This window comes from Pelodiscus sinensis, chromosome 1 (genome assembly GCF_049634645.1).
Source record: "Pelodiscus sinensis isolate JC-2024 chromosome 1, ASM4963464v1, whole genome shotgun sequence".
Lineage (NCBI taxonomy): Eukaryota > Metazoa > Chordata > Testudines > Trionychidae > Pelodiscus > Pelodiscus sinensis.
Window position 1 is genome coordinate 211,866,127 of NC_134711.1, and position 18,803 is coordinate 211,884,929.

General features: G+C 42.9%; 1 protein-coding gene across 1 annotated transcript in view; it reads left to right on the forward strand.

Annotated features, from left to right (window-relative positions):
* VEGFD (vascular endothelial growth factor D) overlaps positions 1-9,765 on the forward strand; it is a 40,957-nt gene extending 31,192 nt beyond the window's left edge. Inside the window, exons 5-7 of the mRNA XM_014573467.3 lie at positions 2,348-2,445; positions 5,769-5,964; positions 8,943-9,765. Coding sequence (XP_014428953.1) covers positions 2,348-2,445; positions 5,769-5,964; positions 8,943-9,069 — 421 coding nt within the window. The 3' untranslated portion in view covers positions 9,070-9,765. The remainder of the gene's footprint in view (positions 1-2,347; positions 2,446-5,768; positions 5,965-8,942) is intronic.
* Positions 9,766-18,803: the final 9,038 nt, after the last annotated feature.

Below are 18,803 nucleotides of genomic sequence, written 5' to 3' on the forward strand. Positions count from 1 at the left end.
CAATAGTGATGTGCCTAATCTACATCCCTCTGTCGGCAGAGGGGTGTAGTTTAGACACACCCTAAGGTGCCACAGGACTACTCTGCTGTAAACAAATTTAGTCTGCACATGTTTGGCAGTTAGATTGAGGCCACAGTTCAGCAAATGCCTAATTAGAAGCACTTGGGTAATCCCATTGTAGTTAATGTTCCTACTTGTATTCCTAAAGCTAGGCATGTTCCTAACTGGTGCATCATTGAACTGGGGCATTAGAGCAGATTGCCACAGAGTTTCCATCTAGGGTGATGTGACACGCTCTTGTCCAGTGATTAATTTGTAATGAAAGAAGTGCTTTTTTTTAAATGTTCATAACTGACATGGCAAGCCTGCTTTCCAGTGGTACATAGTGATGTCGACATGTAGATGGCTACATGATTAACTGATAAGACTGGGCTTATTGGTTAATCCTGTTGTCTACACACATTCTCCTGCCCCTTGCTGTCTGTATCAAAGGCAGTGAGGGGGGTGGGGAAGGTGGGAGCCGGTGCCCATGAGAGGGGGCTTTTAAGCTGTCTCCCCGTGAGCACTGGATCTGACTGTTCCCCCCACCCCCAAGCTGCTGCCTCTGATAGGTGAGGGGGGCAAGCGGGAGCCAATATGTACAAGGAAGGGAGCAGCTTTTAAGCTGGCTCTCTGCACATGCCGGTTCCACAGACCCACCTGCCCCACCTTGCTGCCTCCTACAGAGGCGGGAGGTAGGGGAGGGCTCTGCGAATAAGCCTCTGTCCATGGCAGACCCAGGCTCACTCCTGACAAAGGCTGCTCCATGGCAGCAGGGGTTCAAGTTCCCCACAGACATGGGCTGCCGCCACGGAGCAGCTTCTGTACGTGGGGAGCGCCAACCCTCACATGGACAGGGGCTACTACTATGAGGCAGCCTCTGTATGTGGGGAGTTCGGGCGCCCCGTGGACCTGGGCTGTTGCTGCCCTGTGCTGCTGCCTCTGTATCAGAGGCAGCAACGTGGGGAAGCAGGCAGGAGCCAGTCTGTGCGAGGAGCTGGCTCCCCTTGCTGATTGGCTCCCGCTGGCCACCCCATGCTGCTGTCTCAGATACAGTGGCAGCAGCGTGGCATGGCAAGGAGATCCCCATGTGTGGGGCTGTGAGCACACTGGCTGCTGGTCCCAGTCCCGGGGACTATTAAATAGTCGTGTACCCACCACAACATAACTGTTCAATTTCACACTAACATACTTAGAGCCATGGGGACATTTTTAAGGGGGGGGGGGCTGATATATCTTCATCTTATTCCTGTCCTGCCCCACCCCCATGCTGAGGCCAAGAGCAAAGTCCTGGTGTGTGGCTGGGACCCAGGACATGAGGCTGGCAGCAGAGTCTCCAGTGTAAAGGGCTGAAGCAAAGCCTCACTCCTCCCTTCCCCCCAGCATGCAGGGCTGGCATCTGGGATCCCAGGCCTGGAGCCAGAAGCAGAGCCCCTGGAACAGGGACAGTAGCTGGGTTCCTGGGTGCGGGGCTGGCACAAGAGCAGGGGTGGGTAACCTCCGGCCTGGGTTTGTCTGGAAATGAGTGACAGGGGAGGGATCACATGAGGATCACCTGTTGTGTTCACTCCCTCTGAGGCATCTGGCATTGGTCCCTGTTGGCAGAGGGACACTGGGCTAGATGGACCTTTGGTCTGACCCAGTATGACCGTTGTTATGTTCTTATGTTCAGATGTGGCCCTCAGCTTGCTTGGATCTGGCCCCCACGATTCAGCCCCGCCCCCTGCATTGGGAAACTTTTGCTGGTGCTTCAACCTCCCCGTCTCCCCCACTTCTCCACCACGATGCTGGAGCACACAAAATCCACTAGGCTGCCCCCACCGGGCTCTGGTGTGGGAGGGGAATGTGAGGAGTGTCTTTCTCCTTCTCAGTCAGGTGCCACATCAGTGAGGGTTGTTTTTTTTTGTCTGCAGCCCTCAACTGATTTTTCTGTGGGTTAGTGGCCCCCAACCCAATAAAGTTTCCCCACCCCTGCACTCTGGACCCTGTGGCATATGGAGCAGTAGGTGGTACACTGAGCATTGGGATGGGAGCCCTGGGGTGCTGCAGCATCCCCCATGCTCCCTGTTCCTGTGTCTATGCTGCTCTGAGCTATGAACTGACAAGTCTAGAGGTGCCAGGGCTCAGTCCTGGCAAGCCGTGGCACTAATTAAGCAATGCTATTGCTATGAATTTACATAATAGAGCTGTCTGGTCTGGCTGTAAATAACTGTCTTGAGCAAGCTATCTTGGCTAGTCTTTTTCAGTAGCTATATTAATTCTTGGGATGCTTTTATAAAATATTTGATCATATTGTTTTTCCTTCTAGTTGCCCCTTTACCAACAAACTTTGCCACGGTGGCTTGATATGGGACAGCAAAAAATGTGAATGTGTTGTAGACAAAGAACATCCTAGCAGAAGGGAAGGTAAAAGTAGTAATATTGACTGACACTTTTGCGACTTCCATCTCTATCAAAAAACGCTTGATAAGGTTCTAAGATTTCTCTGATTCTAAATCAGTAGACTGCATTACCTTACTATATAATACTCTAGGGCTGTGTCTAGACTGGCAAGTTCTTCCTCAAAAGCAGCTGTGGAAAAGTCTTCACTGGCCGCTTGAATTTCCGCAAGAACACTGACGATCTCATGTAAGAAATCAGTGCTTCTTGCAGAAATACTATGCTGCTCCCGTTCGGGCAAAAGTCCTTTTGCACAAAAGCTTTTAACGGAAAACTTTTCAGTTAAAAGCATTTGCAGAAAATCATTCCAGTCTAGATGTAGCCCATGTGTAAACATGTTCACAAATGGTGTTGTCTCATCTCATTTTCTTCTGAAAAAAATTTAAAAAACAAGTGGTCCTATAGCACTTTAGAGACGAACAAAACTCACTTTTTCTTTTTCATACTAGCAATGGGAATAATGTACAGCAATGTACTAGAAAGAATTACTGTAGCTGTCAGTCACTCTCAATTTTCATTGTACGTAGATAACTTAGTCATTTTTAGGGGGCTTTCAACTCAGTATCCCACATATATTCAGCTGTATTCAAGAAATGCTCATGTGTTTCTGGGTTTAAAATAAACTGGCAAGGATATTAACGCTCAAATTTGGGGCTAAGTTTTACCCTCATACGTAGTGCACACATGAAATCTAACTGAAATCAATGGAGTTGTATGGGTAAACATTTGGAGTATGTACTTCTGTCCCCCATTTAGAGTGTGATCTGGCAAACCATTCCTCCCATGACTGGTTTTCATAGTCTAGACAGGGCATAAACTGCACCTGAGAGAAAATGTACTCGAGAGACACCTCTCGCAGGCATAATGCTTCCTCTTCTCCCCTCCGGTGCTGAAGAAAGAGGGAATATTTCACTCTACTCCTTTACAGGGCTCTTCCCTGTCTTCCCTCTCCTGCCCAGCTAGTTCCCTGCCAATGGAGCTAGTTGTGAGAGTAAAGCTGTCTGTTAACAGGCTATTTGATACAAACTGAACATAATAAAGATATAAACATTATATGTAGGAGTGACTTCCAAAAAAGCATAATTATCAGCAATTTGCCTCCTTTCTGTTCTCATGGTGGAAAAGAGTTGAATCCTTCAAAGAAATCAGATGAAGACTTTCCTTTATATAGGAAAGTTCCTATAAACTCTTCCTATAAATCTAAAGAATCTTTCAAGCTGAACACATTGGAGGTGTTATAATTTCCCTAAACACTGTAGAATATTTATATTCAGATGAAAAATAATGGGTATTTAACAAATCTGGACTACCTGGAAACAGAGGGAAATCTTGCCTTTCTATATGATTTTACATTCAACACATTTAAGAATACAAACCAGTAATAAAAGCAACTTGGCAAGCATTTGCATTCCTAGGCCAGTGACCTAAAATAAAAGGATATAAACTCTTTCTGTCTAATATGCTTTCTTAATTCAGGCTGAACCTCTCTTGTCCAGAGCTCTGTGGTCCAGCAACATACGTGGTCCAGTAGGACCACAGATGATGCTAGACCAGAGAACCCCAGCCGAAGAGTTGAGAGCAACAGCCAATTTAGTCAGTGGCAGCCCGCAGTATCAGTGACCTGGGGTAGTCAGCCCTAGGAGAGACTGCCACCCTGTGAGGGATGGGGCAGAGAGCCCCAAGAGTGGCTGCTGCCTTGCGCAGGGCCATGCAGCTGGTGGAAGGGAATTTCAGGAGCAGCTGCCACCTCGTGTGAGGCTGAGGAACCCCAGGAGCAGCTGCTGCCCCATGCAGGGTCAGTGAAACCCAGAAGCAGAGCCCTGCAAACAGGCTGGGGGCAGCAGAACCAGGCAGGTGGGCCAGCGGAGGTCAGGACTCTGTGTTCTCCTGGGGCGGCAAATTCCCTTGTTTGGGACCACTCAGGTCCCAAGAGTGTCTGATCAGGGAGGTTCAATCTGTATCAATAGACAAGAAACCAATTATATTGGTCCCTATGGGATACAGGTTTGTCTTGATGTGTTAAGATCATTAGTCCATCAAGTATGATATCTTGGTTTTATCAGTGCTAAGTACTTGATACTTCGCAGGAAGACCAAAGTGTGTGTGCATGGAGGGGCAACAGACAAACTCACATTGCACTTAACATCTAGTTGTTTGTGCTATGGGCTAATAAAAAGATACATAGACTGACTTATAATAACTGTACTGTGGCGTTTATTGATGGAAGCCAAAAAATTGCAATAATGAACAATCAATCGCTGCAGTTTGACAGTAGCTTAGACAAATTAATTTTAAATGACACCTTGAGGCAAAGAGAACTGAACAATCTGTACCAATTAATATATGCCAAGGGTCATCACCCAAGGAGAGAGGTGGGGATCATTTCACCAAAACCCATGCCGATTTTCTAATCTTTAAATAACATTTGCTTTTTATTTTGTTTGGCTGTTAATTTCTGGTTTTAAATTGACAACAATGGAGGCTTCCCTCAAATAATGAGAATATCCTTTCTGGCCAGTGAGGTCAGAGCTCAGATTCTAGAGGTCATAGACACAGGTTAAATCACATTGCACGGGTTAAATCTGAGCTATTTATAAAATTACAGGAAACTACCATTCCTATGACACATTGTATGCTATGACCTTTAACCAGGGTGTGTTGCTATTACTTTACTAAAGGCTCTCATTAAAATCACTTTTTGCCAGGATAAATCTCATGGTATGCAAAGATGTACATGTTTGCACAGAAAGGGTGAGGTATCAAGGAGCACAGTCATTTATTTTCTGTTTAATCAGTGAAACAAAATGTTTTCTCATTGCCCTAACCATATTAACCAAGAGGGGAATGTGTGCTGCTTAGTAAACAGACTTCGACTAGGCTGTACCTTGCTAAAATTGTTTATACTTTGTTTCTGAAAACATATACTCAGTACATTGATTGCAACAAACACAATGTTGTGTGTTGTTTGTATTTTGTGCAGGATACATACTTTTATAATATCTGCCATTAGGTGTAATGTGATGCATTCGACAACAATAAACTCTTCATAAATATTTTGCATGGGAGTCCGATTGGTTGTCTCTTGCAGGGGTGATTTAGCAGTATCTAAAGGGGATAACTCCATGTGATGCAGGGAAATCATCCTGGTCTCTTCAGTTTGAAGGTGGTCTCATTCAGGATATTAATTTGTATAGAAATTCTAAGGACCCGAGTCCCTCTTCATGTACATATGGATAAGCAGAATCTAGGCATACAGAGCTTATTACCAAAAGATATGTCTACTTTTATAGGACTCCCTCCTCTTGCAGAGCTGGCTAAGTGTGGACCACATATGGAATTTGATGAAGATAATTGTGAGTGTATCTGTAGATGGAAATGTCCCACGCATTTTTTTCAAAATAAAGAGAATTGCAGCTGCTATTTGTGTAGGGAGAGCCAGGAGAGCTGCTCTCAGAAACACAAGATATTTCATTCAGAGACCTGCAGGTAAGTGTTCCTTCCCTTTCAATTTCACACCCCTTAACATAGTTGGACAACATGAAAAACATATTCTTTTCAATTAAGCAACACATATGAACTTTGAAAATGTAATTCATTTTGTTAGTCTTGATGTAGCAGTTGCATTTTAATTAGGGATGGCAAGTGATTAAAAATAATCATGCGATTAATTGCACTGTTAAACAATAATTGGAACATGTTTTCTACATTTTCAATATATTAATTTCAGTTACAAAACAGATTACAAATGTACAGTGCTTACTTTACATTTTATTTTTATTACAAATCTTTGCACTGTAAAAATAAAAAAGGATGTTTCAATTCACCTAATAAAAGTACTGTAGTGCAATCTCCTTATCTTGGAAGTCAAACTTACAAATGTAGAATTGCATGCAAAAGTAAAACAATGTAAAACTTGATATCCTAAAAATCCACTCATTCTACTTCTTGTTCAACCAATCATTCACACAGACAAGTTTGGTGATAATTTGCAGGACATAATGTTGCCCGCTCCTTGTTTACAATGTCACCTGAAAGTATGAACAGACATTTGAGTGGCACTGTTCTAGCTGGCATTGCAAAATATTCCTCTTCCAGATGTGCTAAAGATTCATATGTTCCTCTTGTAAAATTTTACAAGTAAAGTGTTGCTCTTGTAACATTTCTGAAACCATGATCCATGCTTCCTTCCTCTCAGATTTTAGATAGCCCTTCAGATTCTTTAACTTTCAGTCGAGTGCTGTAGCTATATTTAGAAATCTCAGGTTGGTACCTTTTTTACATTTTGTGAAATCTGCAGTGAAAGCCTTCCTAAAATGAACATGTGCGGGGTCATCATCTGCGCTGGCTATGATGTGAAATATCTGGCAAAATGTGGGTAAAAGAGAGCAATAGATATACAATTTTTCCCCCAAGGAATTCAGTCAGAAATGTAATTAACGCATTTTTTAATAAGCATCATCAGCATATCTTCTAAAATAGTGGTCAAAGCATGAAGAGGAATATGTATGGTTAGCATATCTGGCAGTAAATATCTTGCAACGCCAACTAAAAAACTGCCATGTGATTAATTGACAGCCCTGATTTTAATGTTTGCCAGTTTTCTTTAGGCTCCCAATCCATTGATATAGTGTTATATATTGATTAAACCAGAGGATGGGGAATCAAGACCCCACGTAGTATTCTTAAATCTACCAGATACTCACTGGCAAGTCATATACTCTATCGATTAACATTAAACAATTTCTTAACTATTTTATCTGGACACAGTCTATAGCCTAGAGGGTTTGTGGTGAGCTATGGGATCTTTCATTTCCAGGTGGTTCAGATTCAGTCCATGCAGCTTATGACTAACAGTCATTTCCATCTGACGACTCTTCATTGGCCTTTGGGAAATAAGTAAAAATCTCAGCATCATTCATCTTGAATAGGTGTCCATATGACAAAAACATCATCACATAATACTTACCCGTAAATGAGAATATTTGCTTATCACCTTAACAGAGTACTCAACAACTTAATGGGGGTGGGAAATTAACTACCCTTTTATAGGGTATGTCTACACTGCCACCCTAGTTCGAACTAGGCTTAAATATCCCGGGCTTCATTTGCATGTTCCCAGGCGGGCGCCATTTTTAAATGCCAGTAGTTCGAACTACCTGTCCGAGGCTACACATGGCACGGACTAGGTAGTTCGAATTAAAACTCCTAATTCGAGTTACCATTATTCCTCCTGCAAGGAGGTTTAACGGTAGTTCGAATTAGGAGCTTTAATTCGAACTACCTAGTCCGTGCCGCGTGTAGCCGCGGGCAGGTAGTTCGAACTACGGGCATTTGAAAATGGCGCCCGCCCGGGAACATGCAACTGAAGCCCAGGATATTTAAATCCCAGGCTTCATTTGCAAGTTCGAATGCCTACATTAGCCTCCCTAGTTCGAACTAGGGTGGCAGTGTAGACATACCCAGAAAGAGAGATGGACCCTGTAGGTCAGGGTTAAGGTAGTTTGAGATGCCTTTGTTGTATCTGTCCTGTAGAGCACTTCACCTGCAAAGACATCACTTCTCAACACTGTCCAGGAGCACTGCATTCATCTAATTTAAAAAATATTGAACTAGAGTGGCCCCTTCATTACTCTGATGGGGGTTCAGAAGGAGGGAGGGAGACTATTAGCTCCACAATATTGCTCCCTCTCCTGGGACTCTCCTGGAGCTCCCTGACATGAGGACTGTCCATGATTTGGAAGTCAACGGGGCACAAAGCAAGGAAACAGCTACTCTCTTCAGATTGTCATCTAGTGGCCCCTGGGGTTTCCTCTTAGGACTCTGATTAAGAATTATGTGTTACTCTTTAAAGCAGCATTAACTTGGGGATACTCTAGGGCTGCTACTTTGCAACTACTAGAAGATTCAGGCAATTGCAAGACACTGCTAAAGAGAATGGGTGTCAGCAGAATGATGTGGAAGTCCTCCATAGAGACCCCACTCTTCATCTAGGGGCGTGTTTTCATTATATTTCAGATCGATGGGGCAATGATTGATCTGGGGGTGGGGGACAATTTTTCACGTGTAGTATAGCTATGATAAATTGACCAACTGCTCTCCCGTCAACTCCAGTGCTCCACCAGAATGAGAAGAGTAATGGGCGCTGACCTGAGAATTTTTTTCTGTTGACCTCCTGCAATGTGGCCCCGTGGTTAATAGATCTAAGCTGTATTGATTTGAGTTACGCTACTAATGCAATTCAAATTGTGTAGCTTAAATCAACCTGTCTCCATAGTGTAGACTTGCTCTAGATTTCCCCTTTCATGTGGATTTACTGGACCTATCTATTCCATGCCTTTCCAGTCTTTTCCAACACACGGGCATTACATTTTGGGTAAATATGCTAAGATGCTGAAAGTATTGAAGGAAATGCAAGTGGAGAGTTATACATCATGCCTCTCTCTCTCTCTCTCTCTCTCAAACAGCTGTGAGGACAAGTGCCCATCACAACCCAGGATGTGCTCAACTGCAAAACCAGTGTGTACAAAGCACTGTCGTTGTCCAAAGGAGAAGAGAAGCTCTCATGGGTCACAAAGCAAAGAAAATCCTTGATCTAGCTTTTTTTCCAACAACACACTGCTTTGCAAAGTAGCTGTCACTGACTTTTAAATCTTTAGTAAACATGGGACATCTTCCACATTAATCACAGAAGAATGAATCCAGTCTGCATTTATTTATTAGATTAATCACTATTAGTGGACCCTCTGGGTCATTGATAGCTGTCTTCTAATAGATACTACAGTAGAAAAATTACCAGCTGTAGGAAGGGAAGCGTGGAAAGAGCCAACTCAGCACTGTTATATGGAGGATGAAACTGGCATATGTGTAGTAGAGTGAAAGTTACCGTCCAGCAATTCAAGAATTTGGACTGGATAGTCTCTGAATCCTTAGCTAGTGCATCTCTTTGGTGAAGCATTCTTCAAAACTTCAGTGTACAGGATTTGGCTTCTAATATGTTCAGCACTGAATGATTTGATCTACTGTCCAGCATTATCATTTTGAATCTATCGTACAACTACTGTCAGATGTGCCGTATTTAAATGTATATAAGAAAATAAATCAGTTATTCAAGCTGTTTATATCTAATGTCATCTCAGACAAATGCATATGGAAGCAGACCACCCCACCTCACAAAAGGATCAAGCTATGGCTTTGTTGGGTTTGTCCCCAGTCCATATCTTGTTTGAAGTTAAGACACTTGGTAAATCTAGTTGTTACAGTAGCTTGAATAAAGGATTTCATTTCCCACACAGGTGATGGGTTTCAGTTTTTGTTTTCTAGGCTCCTGCTATGCTGCACTATTGAGGTGGCACTCAGACAAGTACGAAAATATCCTCAGAGACTTTGGGAATACAAATACTGTTTAGGGCTTGTTTTACTTTTAGCCTGTGATGTTATGGAAATAGACAGAATTTATTTCGCCCACATAAGACCTGAGCATTGGAGCTTTCAGCAAGTCAAGTGTGGGAAAGGGTTGGGAAGCTCAGTCATTTGAGTCATTTAAACCTGGACTGGACAAATCTGGAAAAAATACTGTAAGGAACAACCTTGCATTGGCTGTGGGAGGGATTAAATGATCTAACAGGTCTTTTCCAGCTCTAAATTCTATGTTTCCCTTTGCTATTTTCAGACAATAGAAGCCCAGAGAAAACAAAACTGGACTACTGGGGTAATGGAAAGGCTGACATAACAAAAGGAACAGAAACAAATCTTTGTAATGTGTGGGCTGGGTGTTATTTTCTGTCTGTACACAAGGTTAACATTTGGATTTCTTTGAAAAGAAGTTAAGGACCAAATCCTGCAGTATTTACTCAGGCATTTAGCATATTTCTCATTGACTTCAGTGGGACTTTCTATCTGAGTGGGACTATCCGGCTAAGAGATATTGGATTTGGCCGTAGACAAATGTTCTGAGCAATTATTCTCTAGACTATCATCTTACACATTTTCCTAACATGCCATGCAGTTATGGGAGAGACTGCACTTCCTGAACACAATTTTTTTTAAAGTTAGGAAATACACTTCTATGCCCAATTGAGAAGGGAGAGGCCTTGTTAACATTAGGTTTGCTACTATGTACTCCTGAGGAATAATATTCTTAAAAATAACAATAGAAAAAGAAGGCCCTGATCCTGCAAAGACTCATGCATGTGCTTTATTTTACTAATTGTGAGTACAGGTTGGACCTCCCTTGTCCAGCACCCTCGGAACCTGACCCGTCCCGAATGAGAGAATTTTCCGGATATGAGGAGGTGCCCTGCCATTGACCTCCCAGGATGCTCCCCGTCCCTGCAGCTGGCTCTGCCTGGCCTCACTGCCACGGGGCTTCAGCCTGCAGGGCTTGGATTTGGGCTCTGGCCTGCTGGGGTTCCCTGGAGACCGAGCTCCCCAGGCAGTGTGGGCTTGCTTGTCGCCTGTCTGACAGGGAATTCCTGGGGACAGGGCTTGCCAGCTGCCCCACTTCTGCCACGTGCTTTGCCGGCCCCGCTTCTGCTGTGCTCTGGGCCCAAGGATGGGGCTTTCCTGCTGCCCCGCTTTTGCCACTGGCTGTCCTGCTGGTCCCCTGCCTGGCTGAGGCTCTTTGGGGACAGGGTTTGCCAGTACTGCTGCCCCGCTGGCTGGGACTCATGGGGGACAGGACTCCTAGCCAGTTCACATTCCTGGGCTCTGGGGCTCTTTGATCCTGAAACATCTGTGGTCCTCCTGGACCATAAATGTTGCTGGACCAGAGAGTTCTGGATTTTGGAGGTTCAACCTGTGATTCCATTGACTTCCAAGGGACTACTCCTAGTGGACAAAATTAAGCACTTTCATGAGTCTGCAGGGTCAGGCTGCCTTTTTGCCTTCCCCATTCCTTGATAATACACAATATCAAATTTAACATAAGCAAAGCTTCTTTCCTGTCTCTCATGTACATAATTGGCCAGATTCGCTATGGCTGATACAGGAACGCAAAACATGCATCTCTAAACCTGCTAGGTCCCTGGTGGCTTGATGGAGATGCAGCTAAAAGGGATTCACCATGTGCCAGCACTGCTTTTCTGTGGTGTAGAAGGGTAGATATAATAAGAACCCTGCTGATAGAAGAAGCACTGAATCAGTACATCCACTCTCCTACATATCCAGTCACCATAGCCTACTTTTCAAGTGGTGCTGACTCACTACTGCCCTTTCACTGCAAAGGGATGGCGGCTTATTTCTTCTACAATAAATTAGAAGAGATACTAGCAGATCTTCTGCTGCTGAGGCCCTGTGCTTTGTACTGCTGGACGGTGTCCTTTCCATACTGCTATCCTATACAGTGAGAAAACAAAACTGGAGCATGTACTGCATATTTGTAACATGCCACATGACAACACATGTGGAAAAGTTGAAGTGTTTAAGCATAATACTGCAAATGCCAGTTCTGTAGGATGTTCTTGATTATCACAGCCACAAGATGATCCGGGTGTTGCAAACACCATGGCAAAGACCATAAATCCTCCATGTGGAAAACAGGGACTAAAAGGAAAATACTGACAAGATCCTTTGTTGCAGATGGAAACACAAGCAGATATGTAACAACAAGTGTTTGTTGAGGAAACAAAAATAGTCCTTGGGGCTATTTTATTTGACGAATACCAGGAATGATCCATTTTGAAACCTTTAATGCACCATAAAAGAAATGTTTTTATATATCAGTTTTCATACTAATATATAATGCTTTACAGATTTAATAATGGAGGTTTAATATAACTATGCAGAATGCTTAAGTGAGGCATGTAAAACTAATGGTAGATCTATATTTTGATTTATGTAATTAGCTCTTGATCTATGACTAAAGACCTCCACAGCAAAAAGGGTACTTGATCTGAGAAACAGTTCTGTTTGAAATTTGACATACCTTTTATTATTGTGTTCAGCCTGCATTTTCAAACATATGGACCTGATCTACAGATCTCATAACCAGAGTAAAAATTCTAAACTTTCCTGTTATGATATGGTATGTCATAATTTTACATAATAATAACTTACTACATTTAGATTCTGGAGTTTTGAGTTCTCCATACATTAATATGCACATTAATATTCAATATTTTTAAATATAACTAATTCCTCATAAAGTCAATATGAAGTTAGATTAGACCACCAGTAATTACTGACTAATCCTCTCACATCTTCTACATTTTTCTATTAACTGAATAAGAAACACAGTAAGTTTTAAGTTTTATGCAGGCCCCACCTTTGAAAGTCAGGAAAGTATTGTCCACAAATAAAAAAAGATATAAAAATTCTGAAGAGACAGGGGAGGAGAAGTGACAATGAAGAACTCTAAACAAATCTGGTAAGTATAATTAACCTATGTATTTCAAACCAGTCCATACTTCATATACTTGTAGAAGTGCCAGCGGCACATGAAATACGCAATAGAAACCTGAGAGTTTATTCAAAGATTTTAAACATTATTATTTTTAAATATAGCAGGATCTATCCATACGCCTCATGCCCTCTCCACCAGTAGATTTCCATCTCCATAGCATTTGTTCCCCAGCCCATTCTGCCAACCATGTAGAGTTTGGGATTTCAAGAAGTACTACACCGTGGGGCTGGGTGGATACTGTCTATACACTGCTTCTTCCACTTAAGACTTATGAATATTTCTCACCTATATTAATATGGACTATCACTGTCAGCATAGGCCTACTCACACTCCATAAACTCCCCTGAAGGAGCTTTCTGGGGAAGCGTCCACCACAAAATGCCTTGAGAACTAGGGAGAGAAGTGGGCAGGAAGACACTGTAGATAGCTGAGATGGTGGTTCCAGGCTACTGTTGTATGTGGCTATTATTCTGATTCAGAAAGCTGATTTTCAACTGAAAGTAATGACCCCTGAATTAGCCTAGCAGCCTACTTGTCCATCCTTATCCAGCAATAAAATTAAAATATTGGGGTTCCAGTCTGTTTTTCTTCTTCTCTCACTGATGTACATCAAGAGGAAGCCTGTTTAAATCAATAATTACACAGAGGTGGCTATTACAGTGTAAACAAAAGGAGAATCAAACCTGTAGGAGGAGTGGGTTTGATTTACCTTCCACAGGCAATAGGACTTATCTTTCTATTGCAAAACATGATCCAAACTATTAGCTGGTAATCCATATAGATGTTGGACCCTAGCTGTGACCATATAGATTTTGGACCCCCTAGGAGGGTAACAACGCAACTCAATCTGTGCTACTTAAATAATTTTTTCTACATTGAATGATAAACAACCATGATGTCCTGTCATCCATTTTCCTACATGAAAAGTTACTAAAAACAACAAGAGATGTTTAGCCGGGGGGGAGGGAGATCTGGTTTATATTAAGTTTAAAAGGAAACTGTACCCAGTCAGTTAAGTATGATGGATGTTGTAAGGCAGGGCTACTCAATACGTGACCCACAGCCCGTTTGTTTGCGGCCTGTGGTTTGGATTTACACGAGGCTCAACATGTGGCCCATGGATGGGATATTTTGAACATGGCCTCCACCGGGAACACGCTCTACAAAGGCGAGGCATCTCCCAGGCAGGGTGAGAAATGAAAGATGCAAGCAGATGGGTTGGCTGGAACAGATGGGTACAGGGTGTCAGTGTTTCTAGCCTCCAGGGAGGAGGTGCTGGAAGCACCCTGGGGCATTGTGTGAAAGAAGCTATTTGCATATATTTGCATATATATTCGCATGTACATGCAACCACCCTTAAATTGTGGCCTTCAGCATGTGCTGTATCATTGTGGCCCATGGGGCTTCCAAAGTTGAGAATCCTCTTGTAAGGGCTTGGCACCTCATGCTCCCAACACCTTTTTATTGTTTTATTCTAACCATATTTTGTAATACCCCTAATCCCTAAAGCCCCTTCATTGGGATGACCACTCCCTTAAGTAGAGGAAACCCAGAATCTGTTTCTTCCACACACTGCCAATGTTTTTTCCTTGGAAAGCAATAGAAGGTGCCCCCTGTACCTTGGACTGAAAGCATTGGCCCTCTGCAGAACAGCGAGTGCCAGCATGTTTCGGAAGAACAAAATCTTACATACTTTACAATTTTTGTAACTGGGTAGGCAATGACTCCTTGATTCTATATGATTAGATTTTGTTTTTAAAAAATATGATATTCAATTCTTGAGAAATAATCTAAGATTGGGTGACAAAATAGGAACAGAATAGGAACTGTTTCATCAGGTTCCTGGGCTGGAGTGTGTTTGGTTAGAGTGGTGATTCTTTCTTTATGAAGATTCTCATCCTAATGTTTGGTTTATATAAGGTTATTTCACAAGCCCAAGTGAGACTTTGATGAAGATTAAATTGGTTAACTTTGTTGAATGCATAGACACTGTCACAGAATAAAATATCTATCTGGGTTGTCTATCCAGCCCAGAGACACCAATTTTCTGAGTTTCCAGGGGGTGCTCTACCTCTGCTCCAGCCGAGGTCCTACCTTCACTCCATCCTTTCCACCAAGGCCTCGCCTTTCTTCTTCCTGCCCCATTCTGCCCCATCCTCCACCTCTTCTTCCTGTCCCCACTCCTCTTCTTCCCTCCACAGTGCCACAGCTGATCACTGGTGGGCCGGATGCATGGGGTGGGGTGTGTGCTGAGCACTTGGTATTTTTTCATAGGCCCCCACAGAGTACTCACAGAGTCGGTATCTATGATTGAGCACATCACCTTAGTACCTAAATTAATTTACTCCCCTGGATAATTATACCTGAATGGCAACCTCCTTAGTGGATTTCTTTCTTTCCTGCTAAAGAAAAGAGAGGACTATGCAACACTTTAAAGACTAACAAGATGGTTTATTAGATGATGAGCTTTCATGGGCCAGACCCACTTCCTCAGATCAAATTCTGGAAGAGAATTGGCATGACCATATATACCAAAGGAATACAATGAAAAAAGCGAACACATTATAAAACTGACAAATCAGATTTAGAACAGAAGGGGGATGAGGGGGCAGGCTAGTATCTATGTGAGAATGATACTAGGGTGATAATTGGGGAAACTATCTTTGTAATGGGTAAGGTAATTAGCATCTTTGTTAAGGCCCATTCGTAAAGTGTCAAATTTAAGCATGAATGACAGTTCTGAGGTTTCTCTTTGTAGTCTGGAGTTAAAGTCTCTTTGAAGTAATATACATGTAGGCTGTGTCCAGACTCAGGGGTTTTTTCGAAAAAAGTAGCCTTTTTTCGAAAAAACTTCACCTGCGTCTAGACTGCAGCCACGTTCTTTCGAAATTAAATCGAAAGAATGCGGCTTTTCTTTCGACGGTGGTAAACCTAATTCCACGAAGAAGAACGCCTTCTTTCGAAAGTGCTTCTTTCGAAAGTGGAACGAGGCGTACCGGTAGTTCGGAATAGGAACCTAGTCCGAACTACCTAGTTTGAGCCCCGTGTAGCCGCGCTACAAGGGGTTCGAACAAGCGGGGATTTAAAAATGGCGGCTCCCCGCTTATGAAAATGAAGCCCGGGAAATTCAAATCCCGGGCTTCATTTGCAAGTGCGGTATGCCTACATTACCCTCCTAGTTCGAACTAGGAGGGTAGTGTAGACATACCCCCAGAGACTAACAGGGCTACATCTCTATCACTTTCCTGATAAAGAGTTACTTGTTATGAATGAACCTTCCTGGTGAGCACAGAGTTTAGTATTGAGAGCAGTTGCAAGGAAGTTAATTAAAAGGGATATGTACCCTATTGACATAGCTATTCAGAATTAGAATGGATGTTCAAACATAACTGTGTAGTATTTGCCCAGCTTTATTCTTCAGGCAAAAAAGAAATCCTATAAAAACTGTATTACAAAGCAGAGCTCACCAAATTAATAAGAACTATGAAAAAGCTGTTACTAGATGCTGTCCATTTAATGAAGTGTAATATTTTTCTTAATTACATGACAAATGAACTACTGTCAAAAGACTTTTAAAGAATTTAGTCCATCTCCAATCTTGGCTTATCCTGTGTATCCTTTTAAATAAATACTTGTTTTACACTTTACTGATTTTTAATTAAAGTTACAGTTGAGTATGCAGTTTGCTCTTAATCTAAGCCATGCAGAAGGCATTCAAGAAGCTACACAGTAATGCATGAACTAATCATAATACTGAATGTAATAAGCTTTGTGCTTACAGTTAGATAGTTGGAGGAAACAATTCTGACATCACATTGTCACAGAGTCATTTCACATGGCTGCTGGGTTTACAGAACTGCATTCAGACTTACGCAGGCAGTGCCTTGATTCACAACACACTTGAATCAGTAAATTTTAAGGTTCCTCTAGCTCCCTCTCCTGTTGAAACAGCACTTTTCCTCATTTTTATTAACAAGCCACTTTTGATAACATTTTAATGTGAGAACCATAGATTTTTTTTGCCATTTATTTTGTACTGGTTTTATTGTACTAATTATTAGGCTTATTTTTCTAAAGGGATGATGTCAAATATTGTTTATCACAAAAATAATTATTTTGTAAGATTGGCCTTTCTGGACTGTGCTATCATTGGTATACAAATGGGGAAGAACATGTGTGTCTAGTCTGACCAGTTTGGATCCAGCTCTGGGGAAATTGATGTTTAGATCTGAATGCTCTCTGCAAGTTAATATACAGAATAGGGATGTAAATGGGTAACCTTTCCTGGGTGATGCGTACTGGTAACTAGTTAACCAGAGCCCGGCTGGCCGGAGCAGCCCTCTTCAAGCCCATCTGGCCCTACTGGGCTGCAAGCGGGAAGTGCCCCAGCCTGGCTTGGCTGGATCAGCCTCCATCGGTGGCACAGTGTGATGAGCCTGGCCTGGCCTGGCCCCCCGTGGCATGCTAGTTAACCATTTAAACATATAATTTAACCAGTTAACATTTTAAATGGGTTTTCACATATCTAATACAGAAAGCCATTTTTAGGGTGCTCTAAAGCAGGGGTGGACAATAATTTTTGACCAGGGGCCACTTCAGAAATTTTTGAAGGAGCCCCAGGCCACCTCGGAAGAGGTGTGACCAGGACATGTCCGTGCTTCTCCACCCACAGACCCTGATTGGTCTGGGGGTGGGGGAGTGCACAAAGTCTTTGCCCTCCTGTTCCCCGAGAGACCCGCCAGCCGTTCAGAAAAACTGGTGGTTCCCGCTAGGTACCCATGCCCCTGGTGGTGGGAGGAGACTTCGTGTGCTCCTCCTGTTGCTCACGGGTCATTCAGGGCCTGGGGAGTGGGAGCTTGTGAGGTCTCTGCCCCCGCCTTGCAAGGGGGTGCCGTGCTTACAGTCAACCACCATCTGATCAGCAGTTGGTGGTTGACTTTCAGTGCTGAACCCCTTGCAAGGTGGGAGGAGACTTCACATGATCCCTCCGCCCCCAAGTCCTGATTGGCCCGGAGGCAAGGTGTGCAGTAGGTCCTCTGTGGGCCGGATCAACTTGCTTGGCAGGCTGAATCCAGCCTGCAGATGCCCTTTTGCCCACCCCTGCTCTAAAGGCTCTCGTGAAGAAAACTGAGCATTAAAAAGTGTTGGCTGACTATTGAGCAAAACTAAACAACAACACAAATTATCAGGGTCTGATCCTACAGTCTTCCTGTGATAGGACTGTAGGACTGGACCTATAGGGCACATCTACACATAGGGCTAAAGCCGAAACAAGCTACACAACTTGAGCTACATCAATTGCGTAGCTTAAGTTGAAATAGCTTATTTCAGCTTTTGGTGCTGTCTACACAGCAGGAAGTCTAAAAAACAGCCTTCTTCCTCCAGCTTCCCTTAGTCCTCGTAAAATTAGGGTTACAGGAGTCGGAGTAAGAAGTCCTCCAGCTCGACATTATTTTGACATTACAGTATGTCAGAATAACTGCTTGTAGTGTAGACATGGACTATATTATTTCAGAACAAGGCCAGTTATTCTGAAATAATGCTGCTGTGTAGAAATAGCTTTAGAGTTTGGAAAGGTCTCTTCATGGAAATACTAAAAGACTCGTATCTTGAGCCATTTTAAACAAGATTGAACAAAACAAGGGACATCACACGGTAGAGATCAATCCTGTTCTGGCCTTGAGCTAGACAAGGTGACCCACCAGGTAGCTTCCATCTTTAATTCCACAGATGCAACAATCACTAAGTCCAGCTGCATTAGAAACACTGGATGGTGGGGAGCCTGGCAGGGATCTGAGGTTGCAACATGGAAAGACAATTTATTTTCACAACTGTGAAAGAGAATTTCAAACAAAAGAAAACAAGTACTTTTTTTACAGCTTATATGTGTTGTTTTGTGCCTGGGCTTTGTTGTTTAACCTATGTC